Genomic DNA, 23619 nt, shown 5'->3' on the forward strand with positions numbered 1-23619 from the left:
ATCATGTTCATTGGGCCAATAATAATAATTTTTAAGTCTTTTTGAAATAGCCTTAATGATTTCAAAAGAACCAGTAAGTTCCATTAGGTCAATAATACAGGTTTTAACAATAATTTATAAACACACAGTTTGTGATCTATTTTGTCAATATATATTTCCATGAAAGGCTTGTAATCATTAATATAAAAGCAGTTTAAAATTAACCAACATGCCCCAATGGATTTTACCAATAGGATTAAGTAATACTAAAGCTGTGACAAAAGGAAAAAATAAATGTCTCTTCTCTGTTTTTTACTACGTGCCTGTGTTTTGAACCTGCAGACATCTCAGTAATGAGGTGCATCCTTAATATTACTTAGCTGTGGGTTGTGTGTGTATTTATATAAATAGATTAGTTTGTAACATTAATGTTAATGAGAAACTTGTGCATTTACAAGTGCATAGTAATGTCCTTCCTTTGCCAGCAGCTGGCTGTGAGTCCCTTGTTCCACTACTTTTCCATTATGAATCACTGCTATGACATCAGCGTTCTGGACGGTCGTCAAGCGGTGAGCAATAATAATGCAGGTTCGACCCTTCCTGGCATCGTCCAAGGCTTTCTGGACAATCTGCAGACAGATGCAGTGAAAAACTTATTACTTGGAGAATCTTCCCTTTCACCTTTGCCTTTATAGTTCACATTATCACTTGGGTGTTCCTCACTGGGGTTTAGGAGTCCGTACTTCCCATGCATGAAGGAGGCCTCAAACACAGGGGCCTGATATTCCAACCTTTATTTGTGTGAGTAATTCCACTGAAGTCATTGAGACTACTCTCATGAACAAAGGCTAGCAGAATGAGCTCCATAAGGATCTAGTTTGGACCAACATAAAACTTAGATTAACATGCAACACAACTAATTTGCAGAGGTGTAATGAATTGTCTGTGATATTGGCTGCTTACCAAATGTGTGTGTTCTATTTGACATTGCATGCTGTCTGTTTCCAACTACATGCCAAATTTAGAGAAACTAACAACCTCTGACCTCCCTGCCATATGCACTTGTCCACGTGTTTGTCAGTCAGACATGCACAATACTTAGATCAGTTTGGAGAAAGCAGACCAGCCAAATACATAGACATGACTAAAACTTGCGTGTTCATTGATAGTACCAGCAATGCCAGACACTTCTTGTTGTCCATAAAAATCCAAAATTCAGGATCCTGACATCTGGCTCATAACTGGATGGCGGTTTGCATGGTGGCATTTTTCACTTCTACTGCATCCCCATCCAAATGAACAGTTTATTCGTCCCTATGGAGTCTCCCCCCTCTCCTGGAGATGGTGGATGCAGTGAGGAAGCTCAGCCAGCTCAGCAGCAGAGGATAGCTTAATTACTCTCTCTTCACTGCACAACATCTCCTGAGAGGTGGGAGGTGTTGCTGAAGCCTTTTTTCCAAGCCAGCTGCTCCTGCATGTCACCTCTTACCCTCTGAACGCAGGTGGATAAAAGGACTGGGAAGCGGACAGAGGCAGGACAACATTAAACTTCTTCATTGTTCCATTCTGTCCTGACAGCCAGCAGTTCTACTGGCAGAGTGGATCCCTCTCGGTCTCTGTAGCAACACCTGTTCACCCAGACAGAGCAGGAAATAGTGCAGAAAGAGACCCACTTTGCTGCTAGTGCTGCTGGCTGAAGGGAAGAGGAAGGAGCTGGTGACTTGCCTTACAAGGCCTCCTCTAGTAGATCACAGTCTACTGTTTGAAGACACCTGCCTCAAACTCAAAGCTGCTAATTATGAATGGGATTTTCCAAAGGGCTCAGGATTGGCCTAACTGTGAACCCATTAAAAGTCCCATTGACTTCATAACTGACTTTGAAGGAACTGAGGCAGGCCCAAACTGAGGAGTTCTGAAAATCCCACTTTGTCTTCAGCCCCAAGTGTTGCCGACTACCATCAACTCCCAATTTAGACACCAGGAGTTGAAGGCACTCTACACCTTGCAAAAGCAGGTCATAGACAGAGAGTGAGCTAAGGATTGTTCTGTGGAACTTTCAAAATTGTATTGTAGATGGAGCGCCTGTGCTCTTGCAGTGAAGCGTTCGAACCCCGTAATTTTGTGTATATTATAAATGGTAGAATGCATATTACTAACCTTTTCACTTTCCGTGTCAAGAGCAGATGTGGCTTCATCCAGAAGCAGAACTGCTGGCTTACGAACTAGAGCACGAGCAATTGCTATTCTTTGTTTCTGACCTCCAGAAAGTTGTGCTCCTTTGTCACCCACTCGGGTCTTATACTTCTGTATAAGTAATATTCATTGTGAAGGAAAGTTAGAAACAGAAAGTTATATTTTTAATAGCAGATAATGTACTATTTTAAGCATTTCCACCGTGAAAGAAAAAAGAATAATGTAATGGTTTTTAATAAAAAATACAATTTTATAAGATCTTATTAACTGTTTGAATCAAAATGCAGATCTACAGCTACACGTATTGATAACTGCTCTGTAATGAAAATTCATTTCAGCATTAGAAAAAGACTAACTCCCAAGTGGTGCAACCACTGATGTGTCTAGTCAAAGACACCTGTACTTAAACATATAGATCTCAAGAGACTTTTATAATTTCAAGGCCCTAGAGACCCACACTCAGGAGGTGACCCTTTATTTCTTACACATCCAAAACTTTCTTCTAAGTACATTTTCAAAAACTAGGTGGCCATGAAAAAGAAATATTGTTTTTTTCAATTCCATGCAACTCTACAGGAAGCCCGATTTCTCTGGGCTTTTCCAAGGTCTTTCTCCACTTTGAGAACTAAGTCCATGGCAAACATGAAGGTTAAGAGGTACTTGAAACATTTTACCTTTCAGATAAGACTAAAACTAGAGAAAGTTTCTGCCAAAAAAGGAAAAAGAATTGGCAAAGTTTATGAGGAAATGAAAATAAAGGCTTAAAATCGAATGTCTCTTTTATGGTTGTTATATAACATCACTGTGGTAGAGGAAAACAAGAAAGCTGGAGCTCAGATTTTGCATTTGAATTAGCTAATGATGACTGTGTATGTGTTAATACATATTGCAAGTTACATTTTTAAAACATCAGCTTCCTATTTTCCTCTTTGAGAATTGTAAACACAAGAAAATAAGCTTTTTTTTAAAAAAAAGCATATTGTTTTGCGTTAATGGGAGTTGCTTAGATAAGTCACAGTGAGTATTTACCCCACACTGAGACTGGAAAGACTTTTTCATTTACCTCTGGAAGATTTTCTATGAAGGTGTGAATATTTGCTGCTTTAGCTGCCTCTTCAACTTCCTCCTGACTGACAACCCTACTGTTGTCTCCGTACTGGATATTTTCAGCAATGCTGCAGTCAAACAAAATAGGCTCCTGTGACACAATACCCAATTTGGACCTTAACCATTGCAAATGCAAAGACTTGGTATCGAACCCGTCTGCAAACTAGAAACAGAAAAAGGGGAAAATCATTCCCTGCAGAATGCAATACTCCTCCTCAGGCGTACAATGTAAATGTGAAACACCAATCTGTAAAAATCCTCTGACCTGTGTTAGAGTTACAGTAAAAGTAAAGTGGTTAGTGAACCACTTCTGATGAAATAATAGATGATCAGATCTTTCATCCAAACTTGAACTGAACCAAAACTCTGAAAATTCAAAAGAAGATCAGATAACCTTTTCTTCTCAGAAGTATTTTTTGTGCATGTCTGCTCTGCTAGCTTCCGTAATAGATGTGGAATTGCCAATCTATAATGAGATGTGCCCACAGAATTTCCATCTTTACTGATGATGGCAGGTACCAGAGAGCTCATGAGAAAGTCTGTTCATGAGCTTCTTAGACCTAGACGGTTGAAGAACTCCAATGAGAATCCACATCTTTGGGCATTTATTCAAACGTCCTTTGACTCACCATCTCTAGGCTATTCTTCTTGGAGCTCTCATCATCATTAATAGGACTTGCATCAAAAGTCTCATCAAGTGATGAATTAGACCTCAAATTGTGTCATGTTAACATGAGTACAGGACTAGTGGCAAGGGTTACGTTATGGGAAGTATATTCTAATGCCCCCTCCAATATATCAAGTAAATCAACCAAGAGATGCAATCCAGTGATCTAAAGCCAGGATGGGGAGTCAGAAGATCCAAAGTTCTACTCCCGGCTCTACCTTAAGGAAGTCCCAAGTCTTCCCTGCAGTACCCGGACCTGTAACAACACTTATCCACCTCAAAAGGGGTGTTTTGCGGATGATGATATGTTTGTAAAATACTTTGAAGAACAGTTCTATAAGCTTGTAGCGTTAACAGCTTCACAAATCTTTTCTTACCACTTGTCCTGCCATAGGGTCATAAAATCTCTCCAGCAGCTGAATGGATGTGCTTTTGCCACAACCACTGCTCCCCACCAAGGCTAGCGTCTGTCCTTTATTAACCTTTACGCTGAGTCCTTGCAAAACTTGAGCTTCTGGTCTTGTAGGGTATATAAAATGGATGTCCCTGAATTCAATGTTGCCATCAAACTGACTCTGGAAACGGTAGAAAATACAAATGTATGACAGAAGACCTGTCTATCTTGTACAGAAGCATCAAACACAACTCATTATGGTCCTTTAAATGAAGGCGTGACAAGTCAGTTGGAAATGGTATGACATTGACAAACCCAGAGCATTTTTGTCAGTTTATTATTGCTTAAATATGCAGTGCCATTGGATTGGTATCTTCTGTGTATGGGCCCTCCTTCTTGAGTGGTTCTTTTCTGCATCTCTCTTTCATTTATATCAGTCCTTGCAAACCAGGCTGAAAAGGAATATCATTACTTTAGGTAAGTAAACAACCCTAATACCTCTCTTTTTTGTCATCATTGCATATAATCCAGACACTATCATTGTGTGTGGAAAACATAGTTCCTGCCCCTGGGAGTTCACTCTCTAAATAGTGTCATTTAAACACATAGTACGCAGGATGAACATAGTACAAGGCGAACATCAGATCTCAGATTGCATTAAACATTTTTACTTTGGTGGATTATTCATAGTTTTCAAGGACAACCACATTTTAAGTGTAGGTTTGAATAAGGAAAGGGTAGCTGATTGGCTCTTTTATGTAGGAAGGGAGCTCTGAGTATAAGAGGTAGTAAGGAAGAAGACGTGAAGACAAGGGCGAGTGAAGGAGATGTTAGGAGAGACTGTGGGAGCCTCCTCTGATGCCTGGGGGATGGGACAGCTCTAGGACCACAATACCAGCACTGCGAGTACAATGAGCTCTTACAGCACCTAGAGAACTGGACTTTCAAGGTTTAAACTCTTTGGGCCAAATCTTAGCTTCATTGAAGTCAAAGGCAGCTGCTTCACTGGCATCAGGACTTGGCCCAGAGTGGTTTCACTTTCAGTTAACATCTTTATCCGCAAGAAGATATTTCCCCTGGAGCATTAATAGCCTGGGCATGTGGAGCTGATTCAGGAAAGTAGTCAAGCACATGTGTGACTTAAAATTGTGCACATGAATTACTGGCATGCTTATAGCATGTGCCTGAGTCCTTTTCTGAATCGAGGCCACTATCCAAAAGCTAGAATTCTAAAGCAATTTCAAGTTTCCAAAAGGCTGGTTCAGCTTGTAAAAGCATTTATGAAAAGCACCGAGAGACAATATGAAATGTGTTCAGTTTACAAATACAAAGATGAGTTTCTAACTGTCAACACTGGATTTTGAGAGACAAGCTGGGTTCTTTCCATCTCACGTATAATCACCAGGAACAAAAGGTTCTGCAGGCCAAGTTACGTCCTCATTAATACTTGTGCAACCCCTTTGACTTGAATGAGGTTACACAAATGTTGTATGCAGTGTTGTTATAGCCGTGTCAGTCCCAGGATATTAGAGAGTCAACGTGGGTGAAGTAATATCTTTTATTGGACCAACTTCTCTTGGTGAGAGAGACAAGCTTTTGAGCTTATACAGAATTGAAGAAGAGCTCTGTGTAAGCTCAACAGCTTGTCTCTCTCACCAACAGAATTTGGTCCAATGAAAGATATTAACTCACCCACCTTGACTCTCTGTTACACAGATGTAACCGACTGGAACATAGCAAACAAGTCTGCTGATAATGCACAAGAAGGAATAGACTCAAACTCACTCTCCCCCACAGCTGCATAGTTTACAGGCCTAAAAAGCAGCAAAAACATACTTGTATTACTAAAGAAAGCAATTATAACTCTGGGCTTGTCTTCACTACCAGGGAGATGGACACTGCTGCAATTGATTCAGCGGGTGTCGATAGCAGAGTGCTCTCTGATCGAGTCTGATACTCCACCGGAACGAGAAGAGTAAGGTAAGTCGATGGGAGAGCATCTCCCGTCAACGCAGCACAATGAAGACACTGCGGTAAGTCGACCTCAGCTACATCGAACTCAATTACATTATTCACGTAGCTGGAGTAGCGTAACTTAGGTCGACTTACCCCGGTAGTGTAGACAAGGCCTCAGAATACATCCAACGGACAGAACAGGTGACTGAAATGTCATTCTTCCAGTCATTTTTCAAAACAGAACCGCACTTAAAAGTATTCTATTAATTTCTCAAGCAAAAAGGTATTAAATGGCACTGGGCAAATATAAAATTATTAAGTTATTGCTGTTAAATTTTACCCTACCTGTCTGGTCCTGTCTTCTGTGACATTGCAAAAGGCAATTTAACAAGATTAATACAATTAAGGACAATACAATAACACCAGGTTTGTTAGTTTCAAGGACTTTCTGAATGGCCTTACCAGTTTTGTACCCTCTTCACTATAGCTGTCAATTAAGGGTTTCCGATCCAAAAGCTGAAAGATTCGTTGGGAAGAAACTTTAGCTTTGTCAAAATCTGGTGCCAAAGAAGTGGACAGCCCAACATTTAAAACACCATATAGAACTGAATAAAAGGCTCTGAAAACCAAACACAAAACATCTTTCACTTCATCTAAAGAGAGACTTTTTTATTATTGTTCATAAATTACAAATATTGTTTTCCTTATTTAAAACAAACAGACTTAACACGATCTATAAATCTGAGCTCTGTGACATTTTTACAACTTTATGGTTTAGAAAAATTACACACAAAGGATTAGAAACAGAGGTTTACAGCTACAAACATTTTTACGGGTGACTAATGGTATGTAATTTCTCCATGCAGAAGCATTTCACAAAGCCCATTGTCTGCAATGAAGTGTCAACAGTAAAAGTTTCTCCGTAGTAAATAAACTGAGCCAGGCTCTATACATGCCAACACACCTGTTTCAAGCTTCATCTCCCAGAAATAACCCTTCTGCCTGAATTGAACTCCTGACTAGATTCTAAACTGTTGGACCTCTTGCACTATTGCCTCAGTAACTAGACTGATACACAATTACCATGTGTTGAAATCACTGTCTTTGGACTGATGTGTACTCACATAAATACACTTTCAAAGTTTGTATAACAATGAGCAATGAGCCATGCCCCGAATCTGAAGATTGCTGCATTGAGAAAGTAGTTTGCACAGTGGGCTATTCCATAGGTAAGTCCATACAGGGGGGCTTTTGTTAGAGAGTCCCTGATAAAAAAAAAAATGGGTTTTTGTTAAAGGAAAAAATTGTCATGAAATGCCAAGAGCAGAGACTGGCCGGGAGAAGGTCAGACCTTTGGATTAGGGGTGGCAAACCATATACCTCACTCACTCAAATAATAAATAATAATAATTAATAAAGCTGCATGCTAGGGGCTCCATGAAGGTGCCTCTGGAGAGAACTTATGGCAAATGAGACCCCTCCATCCCAACTAGCTGTTTGTTGGATAGGACCTTATGATAAAATTACCTTTAATACTCAAAACATTTTAACACTCAAATGCTGGTTTCCAGAATAAATGTTTATGGACGGGCAAGGATCTGACACAAAGCAAATTGATAATTTTGATAAGTCTCTTATGATCTTTGAATGCTTGAATTTTTGGACAATTTGGATAAATGTAGTGGTCACCATAGAAAAGTCAATGTGTACAACACAGCATAACTGAAGCACTGCAGATATTGCCTGTTCTGAGTACAGGAGAGGAAAAAGTAGCAACTCAGACCCCCTGTACAGTGGTGACTTTTAAATGGTGACCAATGTTGTTGTGTGGGATGGTAAAACTGAATCACCTTAATTATGTGCAGACCTTGCAGTGACAAAGAAACTGGAACTAGTTCTGGCAAAATGATTTTTCAACAGAAAATGCAATTTCTGCACATTTGAAATTTTCCATTGGGAAAAAAGTAACAAAATATTTTATTCTGGGTTGGTTTGACCTGAATTGAAATATTTCTGCTTTGCACCCATAGCCATGTGACTCCGATAATGCATTATGCCACTCAGTCAGAGGGGAGACCACACTGCATCATGGGAGATATACTCCAACCAGGTAGCCTGGCCCATAAGAGAGGCAATGTTCCAAAACAGGGAAATGCAGTTTGATGTTGAACTAGATAGAAACAAAAATGTTTAAGGTCACTTAAACAAAAGAAAAATTAAATATTTCAATTATTTGGGAATATAAAAATATTTTGTTTGGAGAAAAAATGCAAAAATGGAATGATTTGCCATTTCTAAATAGAAATTTTTCTAAAAAACTTTTCTTTCCGTGAAAAATTTTGATATATTTTCACATTTTGTCCCACTTCAGAGCAAAACAGAGGTGGAAATATTAGAATTCCCCATAGGATAGAAATTCAGATTTTCACTCATCTCTAGTGCTCATATATTTTTAAAACATTTTTCAAAATAGTTTCTCTAAAAACCATAATATTGTGATACAATGACCTTCCAGGACTAGAGACAAGTGCTAAAGCTGAGAATCCCATTTCTCCAATGAAATATAGATTTTTTTTTCTCATACTGATGGTTTATAGAATATTGAATCATAAAACTGTCATTGGCAGAGGACTATCATTTTCAGTCCCTACTTTTACTTAAAGCATATTTAAGGGGAAAGAAACAAAATGGATGGTAGATCATTTCATTTAAATAAAATGGAGACTAGGAAAATGTCTGACATATTTGGATATTAGAAGTTAGCCCCTGCAGTGGTTAGCTTGTAGAGTGTGAATGAAAAGGCCAAAGGGGAAAAAGAAATGCACCTTATTTCAAGACCTGCAAGTCCTTACTTGTAGTTAAAGTCATAATATATGGTGACGTTATGTAGTATAAAGTCTTTGCCACTTGATCCATGAAGCTCATTCTGCTGCAGTACTTGTGAAGCAAGTAAATATCCCATATTCATGTTAATAAAACCTTTATACCAGGTCATTACATCCTCTCTCACACACAAATATTACATCACACACAATAGCATCTAAGAATGTATTTTAAAGAAACTGAGTAAATACATTTTACCCTGCCAAAATCTTTTCAAATCATTTATATGTTTAATATTTTCAGTCTGAAAATGAATGTAATATGAATAAATCCTGAGTTGTTTTAAATTAAGAAAATATGTATTCATTGCTTTTAAAAAACAGCATTGTCTGAGAGCAAATCCTACCTGTATGGACCATTCAAACTTGCATTATATCTCTCATAGAATGCATCTTCACTAGTTAATGAAGCCACAGTTCTTATATTTTCAACTGCTTCCGTTGAAATCTAAATCGGGAGACAAGACAGCTATGAAGTATTCTCTTATGTTTGAGTCTCCTCCTACCACTACGTAGTTAGCACATCTGTAGCACTTTTCATCTTTCGCTCTCCAAGTGTTTTTCTTTTAAAAAAAGGAGATTAAGTATCATTCTCAGGGAAACTGAGGCACAACGATTAAATTATTTGCCTACGGTCACACAGTGGTCTTTCTACTAAGCCAACATGGCTGCTATGTGATTCCTAAGTACTCCTCCCCCCACCTGTCCATTTTGTTGCACAGCAGCATTAGCTGGCACTATAGAAGCCATTAAAAGGTAAGAAGTTGCTCCTTGCTCTGAGTACACATATCCCAGGCAGCAGCTCACTGGAGGGCTGCATGCTACCTTGGTTATGCAGCCTGAGCGGCACATTGAGCTGGGTGAGCCCCACACTCCTACTACCCACCCCCAGTGGGGACTCCTGCTCCTGCTTCTGCTAGGCTTCCCCAGCCATGTGCCAGACCCACCCAGTCCACCCCTCCTCCAAAGCAGGCCCTTCCCCCACACACTTTGGCCAGCACTCCCACAGGGGTGACGTGTATCTTTGCTTTTCATTTTCTGGATTTCAGATGTTTGAATTTGCATATTCTTTAGCCCCCCTGATCCTGGCTTCATTGAGGGGCAAGGTGAGAGGCTCAGAAACTCCAAGAAGAGCAGGGTCCCTAGATCTCAGCTCACATGGAGGAGCAGGGCTCCCCTAGATCCAACCACACACAGAAGGGGAGAATTCAGGGCTGACAGCCCACCCCCAAATCCTCATCTTCCTCTGCCACCCCTCACATTCCCCATCCTCTCCCCTCACACTCCCCCAATCCCCACCCTCCCCCTTATTTGAGCCCCCAACCCTTCTTCCCTCCCCCACCACCCATCCTCATTTATCCCCCTCCTCATGTGCCGGCTTCCTCCTTTCCCCAGGGGTGCTCAAACCCCCGCTCAGCTCCAGGCCCCACCCCCACTCCACCCAGTCCCCCAAAGCCCCACCCCCATCCTGCCTCTCCCCACCCTGCTTATTCCCACCCAGTTCCTCCCCCTCCCCGAGCGCACCTCATCCCCACTGCTTTCCCTTTCCCCCCAGCACCTCCTGCACACCGCGGAACAGCAGATTGTGGTGGGCAGGAAGCGCTGGGAGGGAGGGGGAAGGAGTTGATCAGCGGGGCCACCGATGGGCGGGAGACGCTGGGCGGGGAGGGAGGGAGGGAGCTGGCTGCCAGTGGGTGCTAAGCATCCACCAATTTTTTTCCACCCACAGAGTCAGCACCTGTGCCCCCATCCCTTGCTCTAGACCCCAAACATCCCCTTCTTCCCACTTACTCTTACACGGCAATCACCCCTTGTAATTAATTTTCTTTTCAAACATAGTTTGAGAGCCTTCTTAATTATCGGCTGTGCTCAGATTCCATTTCTCCAAATTAAAACAAAAGTTTACATTTCATTTTCAGATTTCTGCTCAGGGTGAGCTTACAACTTCAAAGTTGCTAAAATCTGTGAACTTAATTTTTTTCCCCTGGAGGCTGTGGGGAGCCCCATACTCAAATGACCCATCTTTGGATCACTCACCCTACCCTATGCTTTCATGACACATAGCAAATTTCAAGACAATCTGTGTAAACACACAGATTTTAGCATACTTAGTAGTCATCCTTTAAACAGGAAGGGCTTCCCCACCTTAGCTAGAGCAGAGCTGGTGCTCAGTTGTAATGCTGTATAAAATTAGAAGGCCAGTGGAGCAGAGGTGCTCCACACATCCATCAGCATCATAATAGTCTCAGAGAGCTGTGAAATGGCCCATTCATCTCAATGAGATGTTCTCAGCTGAAAGTGAACACCCAGCCTGAATTCAGCTAGAATCTAGCTCTGAGTAGGGTGACCAGACAGCAAGTGTGAAAAATCGGGACAGGGGTGGGGAGTAATAGGCACTGTAGTGAGCCGGTGTGGCACCCCTCCGTCTCCGACGGGGCCGACCTTCCTCCAATCCCAGCGTGGGCGGAGCCACTGGGTCCAGGGCCCGCCCCTCCGAGGTCACGGCCCCGACCCGGAAGTATAAAAGCCCGCCAGCAGAACTCAGTGAGGCCCAGACCGCCAGAGAGAGCAGACGTCCCGGGCCGAGCTCCCGCTTGGGAGACCGCTGCAGGCCAAGAGCCGCCATCTACACCCCCGCACCGGTCAAGCCTACCTCTCGCCAGGTACCCCGAGGAGGACTGGCCCAGCCTGCCCCGGAGCTGTTACCCCGAGGAGGACTGGCCCAGCCTGCCCCGGAGCCGTTACCCCGAGGAGGACTGGCCCAGCCTGCCCCGAAGCCGTTACCCTGAGGAGGACTGGCCAAGCTTGCCCCGGACCAGCTGCCCCGAGGAGGAGTCAAGCCTGCCCCGGGCCAGCTACCCTGGGGGAGAGCTACCGGCCCGGCCCCCAAGCCCCGCACCCGAGGAACCGATGCTCCTGGACTGGCCCGAACCCGGCATCGCCAAGGAGGTAGGCCCCGAAGGGGAACAAGGAAGTAGCCCGGGGATAGCCTACCCCGGTCAGGCTGCAGAGGCCTGTGAGCCGATGTCAGTGTGTTTCGGTCAGGATACCCCACTGATCGGCAGCGACAGTAGCCGCTGCTAGGGCCCCGGGCTGGGACGCAGTGAAGTGGGTGGGCCTGCGTCCCCCCCTGCCACCCGCACTCACGGGTGGCAGGCTTCCCCCTCACCCAACGCTCAGGTGGGAACCTGAGCTGTGACTGTTTGTGCCCCGCCCTGACCTAGGGCCTGGGCCCCTTAACTGCTGTTTGCTCAACCCCTGCCCAAAGGGCTTGAGCTGTGACTGTTTGTGCCCCGCCCTGACCCAGGGCCTGGGCCCCTTAACTGTTTGTTTGCTCAACCCCTGCCCCAAAGGGCTTGAGCTGTGACTGTTTGTGCCCCGCCCTGACCCAGGGCCTGGGTTCCTTAACTGTTTGTTTGCTCAACCCCTGCCCCAAAAGGGCTTGAGCTGTGACTCTTTCTGCCCTGCCCTGATCTAGGGCCTGGGCCTGCTTAGACGGTTAGTTAGTGGGCAGCCCCTACCTAAGGGCCTGAGCTCCGGAACTGTGAGCCGCTCAGCCCTTGCGTAAAGGGACCTGAGGCTAGACTATCGGCAATTTAGTTTTTCACACTCCTGACGGAGAGCCAGGAGCGACAGCAGGCGGCCCAGATTCAGCAGCAGCAGCAGCAACAGACCGCAGAACTGCAACAGCAGCAGCAGCTCATCCAGCTCATCCAGCAGCTGGGAGCCCAGCAGCAACAGCTGATACAAGACCTGACGGTGAAAACCCAGGAATTCCAGTAGCAGTGTCTACAGCAGTTGGCGACTGCTCTGCCCCGGCCCGCGGGGCCCCAGCCAGGAGATCCGGCCGGGGCTCCCTGTTCCACCCTGCCGGTAAGGCTGACTAAGATGGGGCCACAGGACGACCCAGAAGCCTTCCTAGTGACTTTTGAAAGAGTCGCACACGTTGCCGGGTGGGCGCCGGACGAGTGGGCCACTCTCCTCGCCCCGTACCTGACGGGGACAGCCCAAACCGTCTACCGGGGCCTGTCCACCGAGGAGGCACGAGATTACGTCCGGGTAAAGGCGGCGATATTAGACGCCTTAGACATTAGCCCCGAGACCTTCCGACAGCGGTTCCGGGCCCTGCCCTACACCCCGGGCGCCCGGCCTCGGTTGGTGGCCCAGGAACTGAGGGACCTGTGCCAACGATGGCTACAACCAGAGAGGCGGAGCCCCGAGGAGCTCGCCGAGCAAGTGCTGTTGGAGCAGTTCACTCACATCCTCCCGTCCCGGGGAAGGGCTTGGGTCCTCCGCCACCGGCCTCCAACTGTAGCAGCTGCCGTCACCCTCATGGAGGACTTCCTGGCGGCCGAGACCCCGGCGGGGCCGGGTATGCGCGGTCATTCACCGGGGCTCGAGCGCCCCAACCCCGAGAGACGGACGAACGCCCGAATCGAACTACGGAATCCCCCGGGGGGTCAGGAGCCGCGGTATCGACGTCACGAGGGTGCCCCTCGGCCTGCCCCCACGGGACCTGAGAGCGGGACTGGCCGTGGCCCACGGAGTCCCCCTAAGAACCCGTGGGGCCCAGCCAGACCCGGACGACCCGAAATCGGACCCTGTTTCTCCTGCGGGAAACGTGGGCATCTCCAACGTGACTGCCCGGAGATGGACTGCAGTTTTGGCCACGTGTGTGCCGGGGAGAACCGTGCTCGACCCCCGCAGGCCGCCAAGGTCACCGTGCCCGTCATTGTGGGAGGTTCCCAGACCCGAGCCCTGGTTGACTCCGGCTGTGGACAGACCTTAGTCCGCCAAAGTCTGGGCTTCCCCGAAGACCCTCAGCTGGGGAACATCCTCCTACAGTGCATCCATGGGGATGTCCGCCCGTATGCCAGTGCCCGAGTCCCACTGACCGTTGACGGGGTCACGCGGACCATGGTGGTGGGCCTGGCCCCGCGACTTGCCTACCCCGTGATCTTGGGGCGGGACTGGCCAGAATTCCCGAGCCTCCTAGGCTCCCATGCACAGGAGACTCCCGATATCACCCCTGCCTTGGAAGGGGATCGCCGCGAGACCCCTCCGGGCGAGACTGACGAGGCGGGAGATCCGAGCCAAGAAGGGGAGCCGGAGGAGCCCCCACTAATACTGACAGACAACTCTCAGGTCGCTACTGACTTCTGTCGGGACCAGAGGGAAGATCCCACCCTGAGCAGGGCCTATGAACAGTTGGCCGCAGTAGACGATGCACTGATTGATCCCGCCCGGGCCAAAGGGTGGCCCCGGTTCGAACTACGACGGGATCGCCTCTATCGGGTCGACCGCGATTCCCGCACCGGGGAGGACCAGAGGCAACTGATGGTGCCCCGGTGCCACCGTCGGGCGGTGATGAGGCTCGCCCACGATGTCCCCGCCGCCGGGCACCTGGGTCAAGAGAAGACCCTCGCAAGGATCCTCTCCCGGTTCTTCTGGCCGGGAGTGCACCAAGAGGTGCGAAACTACTGTACCTCCTGTCCCGAGTGCCAGTTGGCTGCTCCCCCCCGAACAGCCCCCGCCCCCCTAGTTCCGATGCCCATTATGGAGACCCCGTTTGAGCAGGTGGCCATGGACTTGGTGGGACCCCTCCCAAAGAGCCGGGCCGGGTTTTTGTATATCCTGGTCATCGTGGACTACGCGACCCGTTTTCCGGAGGCCGTCCCGCTCCGGAGTATCACTGCAAAGACCATCGCCGACGAGCTCGTCAAGGTCTTTGCCCGCGTGGGCCTACCCCGGGAGATCCTAACTGACCAAGGCACCAATTTTACTTCCCGGTTGCTACGACATGTCTGCCGGCTTCTTGGAATTAAACAGCTGCGCACCTCGGTATACCACCCGCAAACCGACGGCCTAGTCGAGCGGTTTAACCGTACCCTGAAGGACATGCTGCGCAAGTTCTCCCCGGAGGACCTACGCCGCTGGGACCAGCTGATCCCGCCATTACTCCTGGCCGTCCGTGAGGTACCCCAAACCTCCACCAAGTTCTCTCCCTTCGAGCTGTTATACGACCGTCGGCCGAGAGGACTGCTGGACCTCATGAGAGAGACCTGGGAACAAGCCCCGTCACCTACTCAGGGCCTTCTCCAATACGTTCTCTAGCTACAGGGACGCCTAGCGCAAGCTGGAACGCTCGCTCGAGAGAACCTGAAGGCTGCGCAGGAGGCCCAGGCCCAAACCTATAACCGAGCGGCCCAAGTCCGCGAGTTCCAGCCGGGCGACCAGGTTCTCCTTCTCTTACCCTCCAGTGAGTCCAAACTACTGGCGCGATGGCAGGGACCGTATGCGGTGATCCGGAAGGTTGGGCCGGTCACCTACGAGATCAACCAGCCCGACCGCCGGAAAAAGGTCCAGCGGTATCACGTTAACCTCTTGAAACCCTGGAGGGAGCGGGAAGGCCTCCTGATTAATCCCTGTCCGCCCGACCCCGAGTTGGGGCCTCGGGTTACAGCGGCCGAGGACGTCGCCGCCCCGCAGCTTGGGGAGTCCTTGACTGGGCAGCAGCGGAAACAGACGGAGTGTCTCCTGCGGGCGTTCCGCGGGACGTTCACAGACCAGCCAGGGTACACGACCCTCGTGTACCATAATATTCAAACGGAGCCGGGGGTAGTAATCCGTGAGTCAACGAGACCCCTTCCCTACCGTATGCGCCAGGTCGTTGAGGAGGAAGTACGAGCGATGCTGGAGCTGGGCGTCATTGAACCATCCCAAAGCGAGTGGCGCAGCCCGGTAGTCCTGGTTCCCAAGCCGGACGGCACCCAACGCTTTTGCATTGATTTTCGCCGAGTTAACTCCATCTCGAAGTTCGATGCCTACCCCATGCCCCGCGTAGATGAGCTACTGGACCGGTTAGGCAAGGCCCGCTTCCTCACGACCCTGGATCTGTGCAAAGGGTATTGGCAGATTCCCCTTGACCCCACGTCCCAGGAGAAAACTGCCTTTGCCACCACCTCCGGCCTCTACCAATTTACCCGGATGCCCTTCGGTCTCCATGGGGCCCCTGCGACGTTCCAGCGTCTCATGGACCGCCTCCTGCTTCCGCACCGCGAATACGCGGCCGCCTACTTGGACGATGTAGTCATTTATAGTGACCGGTGGGAGAGCCACCTGGAGCGGGTAGCAGCTGTCCTGAGGTCCCTGCGGGCTGCCGGGTTAACTGCCAACCTGAAGAAGTGCCGCATCGGGTGGCAGGAGACCACCTACTTGTGCTACACGATTGGGGGAGGACAAGTGAAGCCGCTTGTCGGGAAGGTTCAAGCCTTGGCAGCTTGCCCACCACCCACTACGAAGCGACAGGTACGCCAATTTCTGGGACTGGCGGGCTATTATCGGCGGTTTATTCCCGACTTTGCCTCCATTGCAGCCCCTTTGACGAAGCTACTCACTAAAACCAGTCCCAGACGGGTGGAATGGACCCCGGAATGTGACAGCGCCTTCCGGGCCCTCAAGGACTGTCTCTGTCGTGCACCGGTCCTGTACAGCCCTGACTTTGACCGAGGATTTATCCTCCAGACCGACGCCTCGGAGGTAGGACTAGGGGCAGTCCTGTCTCAGGAGGTAGATGGGGAGGAACACCCCATCATATACCTCAGCCGAAAACTGTTCCCGCGGGAAAGACACTAGTAGAAAAGGAGGCCTTGGTGGTGAAATGGGCCTGTGATGCCCTATGTTATTATATCCTGGGGGCCCCCTTCACATTGGTCACGGACCATGCCGGGCTTTGGTGGTTGGCCCGCATGAAGAGTAATAATATGCGGTTGATGCGGTGGTACCTGGCGTTACAGCCCTATGCGTATACCATCCGCCATAGGGCCGGTAAAGACCACGCCAACGCGGACTTTCTGTCCCGCATGGGAGAGTTAGACGGGTCCGGCCCCGAGGCACGGGACCCGGCCTTGAGGGGGGGGGGGTATGTAGTGAGCCGGTGTGGCACCCCTCCGTCTCCGACGGGGCCGACCTTCCTCCAATCCCAGCGTGGGCGGAGCCACCGGGTCCAGGGGCTTGAGCTGTGACTGTTTGTTTGTTTGTGCCCCGCCCTGACCCAGGGCCTGGGCCCCTTAACTGTTTGTTTGCTCAACCCCTGCCCCAAAGGGCTTGAGCTGTGACTGTTTGTGCCCCGCCCTGACCCAGGGCCTGGGCCTGCTTAGACGGTTAGTTAGCGGGCAGCCCCTACCTAAGGGCCTGAGCTCCGGAACTGTGAGCCACTCAGCCCTTGCGGAAAGGGAACTGAGGCTAGACTATCGGCAATTTAGTGAACCGGTGTGGCACCCCTCCACCTCGGAGGGTAGAGCCCCGGCTCAACCCTACTACAGGCACCTATATAAGACAAAGCCCCGAATATCGGGACAGTCCCTCTAAAATTGAGACACCTGGTCACCTAGCTCTGAGACATATGAACTGCTCCATTCATGCCAGTGGATTTTTCCATTCCCCCTCCCCAAGACTGTAGAGTTTCTGACATGCCCATTCTCAGCTCCTCACCCCTCTCTCAGCAGTGTGTTCTTGGGGCATGCTCTGAGCATGCCTGTTCTAAGCTTCCCGCTCAGAGCACCCGGATTTCCCTGATCCAAGCTCACATGGGGAGAGGTAGAGAGAGGGGGCCAGACTCCCTTAGAGGGACAAAGCACCCCAGATTCCAATTCATGTGAGGAGGTAGGGAGAGGGGCTTAGATGTCTCCAGAAAGCAATGCCTACTGCAGACCCTGGCTCACATGAGAGGGGGCATGGAAGGCAGATAGATCCCCACGGCTGGGCAAGGCAGCTTCAGAGCCTGGCAAACAGAGGGGGGTCAGGTACAGGGCTCAGACACCCCCAGAGAGGCAAGCCCCCCCCCCCCCAATTTCCACCTCACATGCAGGGGGTGGACAGAGAGGCTAAGCTCCCCTAGAGAGCTAGGGGGTCCCCGAGATTCAAGCACACACACAAAAGGGACAGAGGGGAGAATGTGGAGCTGCCCCTATTCCCCCCAGACCCTCTGCAACAAACCCTCATGTCTGCTTCCCAGTATCCATTCCCCAAACCCAACCTCCTCTACCATCTGTTCCCATTTATCTCCCTCCCCATAATCCCCCCTCTTCTCCGTGCAGCCCCAAACCCCTCTCACCCTATTCCCTTAACTCCTCCATCCCCTAAAATGCTCCTCTCTTGCCAGCAAGTATTTGCACGCCTATTTTTTAAAACAAGAATACTTTGATGACATTACACCCTCCTCCAAAATAAAAGCCTGATAGTAACAGATTTTAGCAACATGCCAGCCAAGCTTTCCCAGGTTTTCAGCAAAGGGGGGCCGTGAACTGTCACTAGCTGGGGGAGTTCAGGAACAAACACTTACTGTGCATCTCTTCAGTCTATCCAGCTGCTTTGACCATATTCTACCTGCAAATCCTTTGGAGTTCGCTTTACATATGTGCTCAGTGTAACTTGTGGAGTGCTTGACCTTTATCAAGAGCCTAAGTGGATAGCCAAACTCTTTTGCTGATAATGTTCTGAATCTTGCTTCCCCCAAAGGGCTAATGGATGCCATGTATTCTCTGGAGGTCACCCTCAAGTGAGTGAGACCCTTGTGCCAGGATTAGACCCGTGGTCTGATCTCTAGATGTGGGCAAAAAAACATTTCTAGAACGAACCTTTAGAGAAGCTGATTATTTGGTGGGAAACAACATCTCGTAAACCCCTTGGTCAAATGACCCCAAATTTGGATCACTACACGTATCTTGCACCCCCATAAAGTTCACCAATTTATAGTGGTGCACCTCAGGAGACGGCAGGGTAGGGTTAGTGACCCAAACTTGATATCTGTTGAGCCAGACGTTCTGGAGATATAAGCCCTAAAAACAGCCATTTAAAAAAAAAAAGTTTCTAGGTGGTGGGTGTTTAAAAAAAACCAAAAATTTAGAGCTAGAACTCTAGATCTAGAATTCATAGGTAGATACTAAGGACTGGAAGATGAATCACAGACCACTGGATGGCTGTGAACTCACCCTTCAATTAACACTGCTAAAGATAAGTTAATTACAACACCCACCTAAGACAAAAGGAATTTTGAACTGAGTGGCTGGAGATTGCTACAATGTGAGAGTCATAGGAGGTAATTTCATTTTGGGAGAAATGCAATCAAAGCATTTGGGTGGAAAATTGGATGTGTAAACTTTCTTGGAATGAGGGTTGCCAAACCTCCAGGATTGTCCTGGAGTTTCCCGGAATTAAAGTATCAGAGGAGTAGCCGTGTTAGTCTGTATCCACAAAGCCACCAGACTCCTCGTTGTTTTTCAGGAATTAAAGATTAATCTTTAAAGATTGTGTCATGTGAGGAAACCTCCAGGAATAGGTTCAACCAGAATTGGCAACCCTGCTGGGAGGGTGGATTGGGGTAACTAGGAATAGGTGGTAGGGGAGATAAGTGGTTCAGGTGATGGAGGCACGTGACCCCCCAGCTCTGCCAGTGCACCCCAGCCGTGCACTGCAACCCATGTGCCCCCTTTGCCAATAAACTCAAGCCATCCTGCACCTCAACCTTCCTGCACCCCAACCCCCAGCTTGGTCTTGGCATCCTAACTCCCTGCATCCCACAGCTGTCTTTGCACCCCAACCCCTCATGCACCCCAACTTTCCTGCAGCCCCAGCCCTTCCAGTGTACCCCAACCTTCCTATACCCCACCTCTACCAGTGCACCTGACCCATTGCACCTCCCAGCTCTGTCAGTGCACCCCAACACTACAGGAAACCTACTGGACCCACATTAATTGGAGGGTTCGTGGCCTACCAGAAACCATTACAAGCTCTGACATTGCACTGTTCTTGGAGATGGGGCACATCTATCGGAAAGGGGTCAGAGGATTTTTCTCTCAAACATAAAATTGTCAGTGTTTTGGAACACAAACCCTATCTGTGATTTCTCCTACCAGCCTGCTACAAACTCCACCCTCTAGCCATTCTGAAACACGACCAGGAACACTATGGCACTGGAACACAGCTGTCCTTCACCCCAGGCACTGCATGTGAGTCAGATTAGAGGAGGGAGGAAGTGACAGCAATAGAAAAGTTAGTACACAGGGAGTGAAAACTTCAGGGAGAGGTGTTCCCTGCTTGCAATAGGGAGCCTCTGTATGGTAGTGGGGATGGGGGAATGTAGTGAATGGGTCAGAGGTATGGCAGGGGAGGTGTGCTGAAGCAGGGCTGGTGAGGCACAGCTGATGAATGTGTGTGTCAGGGGGTGCAGCTGGCTCAGTATGCTAATTGTGGAACACTAGATGTACAACTACCTATATGGCCACTACCTCCTAACGCCACCAGAGCTTTTCCTGTTTTAAAAAAAAAAAAAAAACACAAAAAACTTTGGACATTCCATGGCAAAGAACGCCGTTAAATGCAGAGTTAAGGTTGCTTGTGGGTATGTCGTACCCCTGCAGAATGCTGTGTGGAACAAAACTCAAACTACTGAAAACCAGGAGATGCACAAGTAAGGTTGTGCATGCAAGCTTACCTGTGCCCTCTTTCCGCAGTGCCCAGTTAACACACATACCTTTGCTCTGCCAACCCCGCAGCTGCTGACATGTACAAGCTCTTCACGTCCTTTTACAGCCCATTCACTGTCACCCACAGGATTCCATCTAACAATATTACAGGACAAGAAAGAAAAAAAAAAAAAGAAAGGCTGCCCACCCCATGTTCCATCTGTTCCATGGAGCTGGCAGTAGTCAATGGGAATTATTTGCATATACTCCAGTTGCAATCAGGATGCTAGATGTACCCACACTAAATGGTGGAGACGGTAGTTGGGCCTGCTTGGTAAGTGTGTTGGTGATGTGAGGACATGTGGATCACTCTGAGGTACGTGAGAGAGCAGAGCAGAGCTTCGGACAGGAGGAACTCTGTGTTTTCCACCCTCCGATGTCCGAACAAAGGGAGGAGCTAGGTATGTACCTTCAGCATCCTGCGTGCATCAGTACAGTGCAGAATCATTAGCAGGGCACAGGGGCTGTATTAGAAAGGGTATTTTCAGTAGCAAGCTGGCATATGAGCAATCTAAGCATTTATTATCTATGCACGCTCCAGGCAAAGTGAGTGTGCTCAGTGGCAGATGGAGCTGAACTGAAGAGCGGAGGAAGTAGTTACCTCTGCTTGGTAGGTGTGTTAGCGAGATCTATGGATGACTTGGAGATGTCTGACAGAGCTGTGACTGAGATATGAGGAGATCTGTGTGTGTGTGGAAAGGCAGGAGGTGCATGTGTACCTTCAGGATGAAGTATGTCTCAGTTCTATGTGGAATTGTGTAGGTTATGTCAGTAACAGGGCACGGGGCTTTAATTACAAAGGATATTGTCAGCTGTGAGGTGGAATTTGAAAGGATTCTAATGCTTTCAGGATGGCTAAGTGAAAGTGTAGGTTGAGATGGTATCCTGTATGTAACAGTAGCCCTACACTTAAGCTGGGAGGTGCGAGTCCCAGCTCGCATAGATGTACCCACTGTGCATAGCGAGGGTGGCACGAGCAGTGGCTTGAGCTACCCGCATGAGTACAAACCCAGCCAGACCCCCTGGGCACATACTACTTGTGAGGCTCGCCCAAGCCACCGTCCTGGCTCCACTGCTCTTTTTAGTGCACTAGCTCAAGCAGAGCTAGCATGGGTATGTCTATGAGACCTGGGAATCACCTCCCAGCTGAGATGTACCATCAGGGCACGGGAGCTGTAAAAGGCTGTAAAGCAGTTCTCACATTGTACATGTATGATATTCTTTCTGGGGAGTTCGCTAAGTGTGACAATGAAGTGGAACCTTCTGAATCTTTATAGTGCCACGGGCCAGTGAGAGTACATGCACAGTGAGGCATAGCTGAAAGAGGCTAGAGGGAAGCTAGCATGGTCAACCTTCCCCTACCCGTTTTTGTCCTTTCATAGTGTTAGATGGAATCCTGGGGGTGACATTGAATGGACTAGAGAAGAAAGTGAAGAGCTTGAACATTTCAGGAACTGTGGGGTCAGCAGAGTAAAGGTACGTGTGTTAACAGGGAGCACTGGGGAATTACTGAAAGAGGGCAGAGTTAAGGTTGCATCAGCAATCTTAACTGTGCAATTCCTGATGTTCAGAAGTTTGAGTTTTGCTCAACTCAAGGTTCTCCAAGCGGACGACATGCCACCAAGCAACCTTAACTTTGTGTTAAAATTCAATGGCAAAAAAAATGATGTTAAGGCAATATGAGTAACTGTGTGGATTTTAAAGCGATAAGAAAAGTCATCCTCAACCTTAACTAGAGTAGAGCTAGCATCCCACTACAATAGAGTGTCTCTCTTTATCACTGTTTTATTTAATATATTTCAGAGTAATTTCTGTAGAAAATCACCACTGACAATGTTGTCCTTAAAACGATATAACATTATACCCATTTAGTTCATATTGGAGATCTTACTCTGCCGGCCTCTTCCAAAGCTTTTTGATCTTTTGATGCCTGACCAGCCACAGAGCTCAGTCGAATAGCACTTGCAGCAATAACGAAAGGAATGCAGGCCAGGATAAGCAAAGTTAATCGCCAGTCATATACAAAAGCAATAATGATGGCGGTCAGAAGGGTAGAGGCAGTCTTAGTGAACAAGCCAAGTTGGCTTCCAGTAGCCTATTAAAAGCAAAAGAGTCCAAAGTTAATTCCTGACACACAAAACAGAGATCAAATGTATGAAATCATTGTTCACTCAGGATCAAATATTCAGAGGGAGAAGAATCGTAAATGTTGTGCATTTAAAATGGACAATTGTATATGCAAAAACCCATCTGGACAATTACATATGCAAATACCCCTAGCTGTGGGTGAGGTTCAGGAAGCCTGATGAAAATGTGGCCACATGGGCTCAATTCAACAAAAAATATCAGGGTCCTCCTGTGCCACAACAAGGCACAGAAATCATGAAGAGCCAACAGCCTCTAATTTGGGGCATGTCAGTTATTGGGTGCCCAGCTTAAGGCACCTAGGGCCTGATTTTCATAGGTGCTGTACATCAGCTGGAGATAATGGAAGCTGCAGGTTCCTTTAATTAGGCACTTTGTTTTCAGCAGTGTTAGCAGCAGGAAATGAGCGTTCACACCAAAGAGCTCTTCTCTCCCTGAGGATCTGCACATCCATGTCATCAAGAAATGTAAAAGTGATAATTGGCACACCGCATCTATGTAAACTGTGACAATACTCATGGCTCAGCTGAGAAAATAGTGGATTTTCCAGCTGGGGACCAAAGTGGAAAATTGCAGGGGGGGGGGGGGGGGGGGAAGGAAATGATTCGATTAGATCTGAAACAATAAAAAAAATTCTTTGGCCGAATAAAAAATAGTAATTTCAAATTGACCAAAACATTTTGGTTGACTAAAAACTCCTCCCGCCACACACACAATTTTTTTTGTATTGATTTGGCCATTTTGCGGTATTTTTCTTCTCTTTTTTATTTG

General features: G+C 48.0%; 1 protein-coding gene across 1 annotated transcript in view; it reads right to left on the bottom strand.

The window, feature by feature from the left end:
- Positions 1–410: 410 nt before the first annotated feature.
- Positions 411–23619, bottom strand: part of LOC135873826 (ATP-dependent translocase ABCB1-like) — a 117611-nt gene continuing 94402 nt past the window's right edge. Inside the window, exons 20-27 of the mRNA XM_065398439.1 lie at positions 22595–22798; positions 9526–9626; positions 7421–7561; positions 6759–6915; positions 4324–4521; positions 3236–3442; positions 2137–2283; positions 411–608 (exon numbers count right to left, since the gene is read on the bottom strand). Of these exons, the coding sequence (XP_065254511.1) occupies positions 411–608; positions 2137–2283; positions 3236–3442; positions 4324–4521; positions 6759–6915; positions 7421–7561; positions 9526–9626; positions 22595–22798 (1353 nt within the window). The remainder of the gene's footprint in view (positions 609–2136; positions 2284–3235; positions 3443–4323; positions 4522–6758; positions 6916–7420; positions 7562–9525; positions 9627–22594; positions 22799–23619) is intronic.

The sequence above is a fragment of the Emys orbicularis genome, chromosome 2 (assembly GCF_028017835.1).
Source record: "Emys orbicularis isolate rEmyOrb1 chromosome 2, rEmyOrb1.hap1, whole genome shotgun sequence".
NCBI classification, from domain to species: domain Eukaryota; kingdom Metazoa; phylum Chordata; order Testudines; family Emydidae; genus Emys; species Emys orbicularis.